Below are 4058 nucleotides of genomic sequence, written 5' to 3' on the forward strand. Positions count from 1 at the left end.
TCCACAGCAATCTGTAGGAGAAACTGAACCCTCCTGTTAAATGCTTGGGGCTCAAATTATTAACTCTGTAGAACAGATCTCTAAGGCACATCAGAAATTGGAGCTCATTCCTAACAGCCTATCAGCATTCAGGCTATTACAGGTGCAAGCAAAACAGCAGCTTTGAGGGAGAGAGCAGTTCTGTTATAACGAGAATTCTTACAGACACTTGTATATTTTCATGTTTAATAGAGCTTTTTTTATCTCCTACAAAGTTTTCCACCAATGGCTTTCCAAGCACTATATAAAGGCAGGTAATGATTTCATCATTAACACTCGCATTTTACAAATAGGAAATTGAAGCCTCCAGAGAAAATTATATGAGTAGCTTAATACAGAAAATCCCAGCCCCCCAAAAAAGAAATGGAATCAAAGCCTCGTGGCAAAATTCCCCTTTCCAACTACCTTTATTTGGTTGCTATGCAGCCTTTTTTCCCCTTTTTTTTCTTTAAAAATAACCCAACCAGTCAAATGAGAGAACAGCAAGGAAATTGCAAGCTTTGACATACTTACTTCTACACTGCTGGTATTAGTAAAAAAATAAAGATTTTTATTAACTAGTTTACAAAAATAAATTCTATTGAGTCCCAGAAGATGTCATTGGGAGGTTTACTTGACTTTGGAAGATAAAGCCTGTTTGAAACGTCTCTTTAGATCTTGCATGTTGGGAGATTTGGGCCGAGGGATGATGGATGACCGCCTCCTGTCCGTGCTGCCAGCATGCTGTAGTTTGCTGACCTCCTTGCAAAGGTACTGGAAGACATCACAGACACCTTGGGAGTCCTCACTGGTGGAGATTTCCAAGAACAGGCTGCCCAGTTCATCTGCCAGCTGTAGTCCCTCTTTTGCCTGTACTTGCCTGGCGTGAAGGAGGTCTGCTTTGTTCCCCACAATAATGATGGGAGTCCTGGTGTCAGGGTGCACCTTGCGAATGTGCTGGTAGAGAGGCTGGACGGACTGGTAGCTGCTGTAGTCTGTGATGGAGTAGACCAGCAGGAAGCCCTCTGCCCACTTCACACACCGGGACAGGGAGTCCAGCACCTGCACGCAGTCCTCCTGCACCTGCAGTACAACAGGGAGCACAGATTCGGCATTGGGTCATGCGAGTATAAAGATCGAGCATAGCACCATCAAACGGGTCCAAAGGGAAGTCTGAGCTCTGTCTCAGGAGACCAAGTCTAGGCACGCAGGAAATTTGGGCTCAAAAGCTGAGCCTTTGGGTAGCACGGGAGAACCGATTGATCCAAAACATCTCCATACCTGAATGCATCCCGGCGTGTCTTGGATCTGCACGGCAACGTGGTCCCCATCCAGATGGACCAGCCGGGAGTAGAGGTTGCCTGGGGAGCAGAGAGCCGTGAGCCCCGGACGGACGCGGGGCCCCGCCGCGCCCGGCCCCGCCGCGCCCCGCCCGCCTCACCTGTGTTGGGCTCGTAGTCGCCGATGAAGCGCTTGGTCAGGAACCGCACGATCATGGCTGAAACACAGAGCGCCGCGTTAGGCGGGACGGACGGACGAACGGACGGACAGACAGGGGAAGAGGAAGGGCAGCCCCGCACTCACCGCTCTTGCCGACGCCGCGGGCACCCAGCACGGCCAGGCGGACCTGGGCGCCGGGCGGCCCCGGGGGGCACTCGGCGATGGGCGCCAGCAGGAAGGGCTGGGACATGCTCGGCAGGCGCATGGGAGAGGCGGCTCGGCGGCCGGAGGGCTCGCACGGCTCCGCTCGGATCGGCCGGCAGCGCCCGGAGCGGGCGGCCCCGCCGCCTTTTAAAGGCCCCGGCGGCGGCCCCGCCTTGGGGCCGCCCCGCTGCCGCTGCACCGCCCCCCGCAGCACCGCCCCACAGCCGTACCGCCCTCGCCGCCCGATTTACCCCACCCGGGTTGTACCCGTTCCTCTTTCTCCCACCCTCCCCACGCACAGGGCGTCGGGTGGTCCCGGCGGGCACAGCCCAGGGGTCTGGCGGCCAGCCTGGTCAGGCCATGCAACCTGCGTCCCACGGTAGGGGCAAGCATCCTGCTGGGCATCCACCCCGCCCAAGGCAGACGGGCAAATGCATCACCCTCCCTGCAATGAGGGACTCCAGTCTTGAAATAAAGGAAATTATTTTACCTCAGACTATTTTGTTGCCCACACCCGAACATATCCCTCTACAGGCAGTGTTGAAAACCCAGCTTGTGGATTGAACAACAGCCAGCCCTGAAACCTAAGTGGTCGTGATTGGGCCCTTTGGGTTTTCGAAGTAGAAAAGTTTTGGAGAAGAATGGTGCTCCACCCTTAAATGAGGCTGCCCTTAAATGAGCCTCAGACCTGCAGGCAGCTGTGTGGATGTTTCAGTCTTCACAAACCAATGTCCTGACTTCTGCTTCTGCTCTGTGCTGCCCTGCAACTGCGTAAGTACTTAAAAGATAAATAATCCATTCAGAGGCTGCTTTCATTTCTATCAGGGAGATAGCACATGCCAGCAGGATACAACATGGAAAAGGACAGTGGATGGATGGTACTCGCATGGACTGATCTCATGGCACAGAGGGATGGAGCCACTGTGAGAGCTGCTGCTGGGCCCTGGATGCAGATTCTTAGACAGCCCAACTGACCCTGGATGCTCACACACAGGCAGCTGAGTTAAGACCATACTTATTAACATCAGTTAAAGTAGTACCTGCAGCAAAGCATGCTGGAAGAAGTACTGTTGATTATTTGTGCTACTCTAGTGCCTAAGAACCCTTATGGGTTTCTTTTCACTTCCAAAAGCTATTGCCCCTGAAGTTTCTACTTTACTCCCCATCATGCCAGCAAGATCTTTTTTGGGAAAGATTTCTCTTGTATCACTAAAAGCTTTTGGTTTCCAGAGGTGCCCGCTATTGTCACCTGCTCCTATTGTCAGGGGATCACTTGTCTTTGGCCTCACTCACAGAGCCAGCAGCAGCTATTTTTATACATTGCTTTACAAAAGATCTATCAGAGTACATTCAGTGTGCCCCTGAAAGAATGCTACTGAAACAAGTCCCTTCCAGGCAGAAGATTCCGAGGTGCTGAGCTGTGAAAGCAGCATCGAACAACCGTCCTTCTCAAACCTTGAGGAGCTGCCTGTTTCTGGGCAGCTGTACACCTCAAACTGTGTTGCCTGCTGCTGGGAGCACCTCCAAAGGGGAAGTGGGAGTGGTCAAGCAGAGAGATAACGTTGCCCAAGCCCAGGCAGGATGTCCTGTGAAGGAATTGATGTCCAGGGTGTGAGGGACTGTGTCTCCATCAACACTTACCCAGGTGCAACAGGAGCAGCTCAGTAAATTGAAGCAGTTGGGGCCCAGATTAGCTGTCCCCATGCTGCAGACTAAGCACCCCTAGGATGTGTGGGCCTCCAGGCTATTCCAAGGATCCTTTCTCTGCTCTGCAGGCCCCACTTGGAAGTGCTAGGCTGTACTTTTTCACCCCCACTCTGTGGATGGCCTACCCCACTATCCCTATGGCCCATCACGATCCCCTTTCCCTCAGCAACACTGGTCAGTGCCAGGTATGCCACACTGCTGCCTGACACATCCCCCTGTTCCAAGCTCTGGCAACGTTGAACAGCAGTACTTTTGTGGGGGAGAGTAGGTGGCCTGTTCCTGTGATGGTGGCATGGAGGACATCCTGAGAGCTTCTTTTTTATTTTTCTGAGTTCTTAAGCTGTATGGGTGCTGCTGATGGGAGCAATGTTCCTACCCCGTGCAGCCTCTGTACTGACAATGGGTCCTTCTCCCACTTCCCAGTCCTGCCTTTTCACTGACCCTCCCTGCCTGACACTGCCTACAGTGTGCAGGAAACCTCAAATCCTGGGGTTGCCAATAGGCTAAAAAAGCTTACTGCTCAGAAGGCAGCTTCCTTGCTGCTTCTCTAGGAGACAACAGGAGATTTTGCCAGGGGTAAATGTTTGTGGCTGTAAAGGAGCCTCAGAACAGGACTGCAGAGAGCTGGTTACAGCTCATGGGTTTAGTGTGTAAAACCCTTCCAGAGCAAGTCAAAACTGGTGACTCCA

The 4058-nt window shown here is 52.7% G+C and overlaps 1 protein-coding gene across 2 annotated transcripts; it reads right to left on the reverse strand.

Annotated features, from left to right (window-relative positions):
- Positions 1–294: 294 nt before the first annotated feature.
- On the reverse strand, positions 295–1771 carry RASL11A (RAS like family 11 member A). 2 transcript variants are annotated; one of them, XM_030952191.1, is made up of 4 exons: positions 1603–1771; positions 1460–1516; positions 1300–1379; positions 295–1080 (listed from the first exon to the last, which is right to left on the reverse strand). In XM_030952191.1, the coding sequence occupies exons 1-4, from the start codon at positions 1721–1723 to the stop codon at positions 649–651; spliced, it is 690 nt and encodes a 229-aa protein (XP_030808051.1). In that variant the 5' UTR covers positions 1724–1771; the 3' UTR covers positions 295–648. The 2 variants fall into 2 exon arrangements, with proteins under 2 accessions (XP_030808051.1, XP_030808041.1); XM_030952181.1 differs by having other exon boundaries at positions 295–1101.
- Positions 1772–4058: the final 2287 nt, after the last annotated feature.

The sequence above is a fragment of the Camarhynchus parvulus genome, chromosome 1 (assembly GCF_901933205.1).
Source record: "Camarhynchus parvulus chromosome 1, STF_HiC, whole genome shotgun sequence".
Taxonomy (NCBI): domain Eukaryota; kingdom Metazoa; phylum Chordata; class Aves; order Passeriformes; family Thraupidae; genus Camarhynchus; species Camarhynchus parvulus.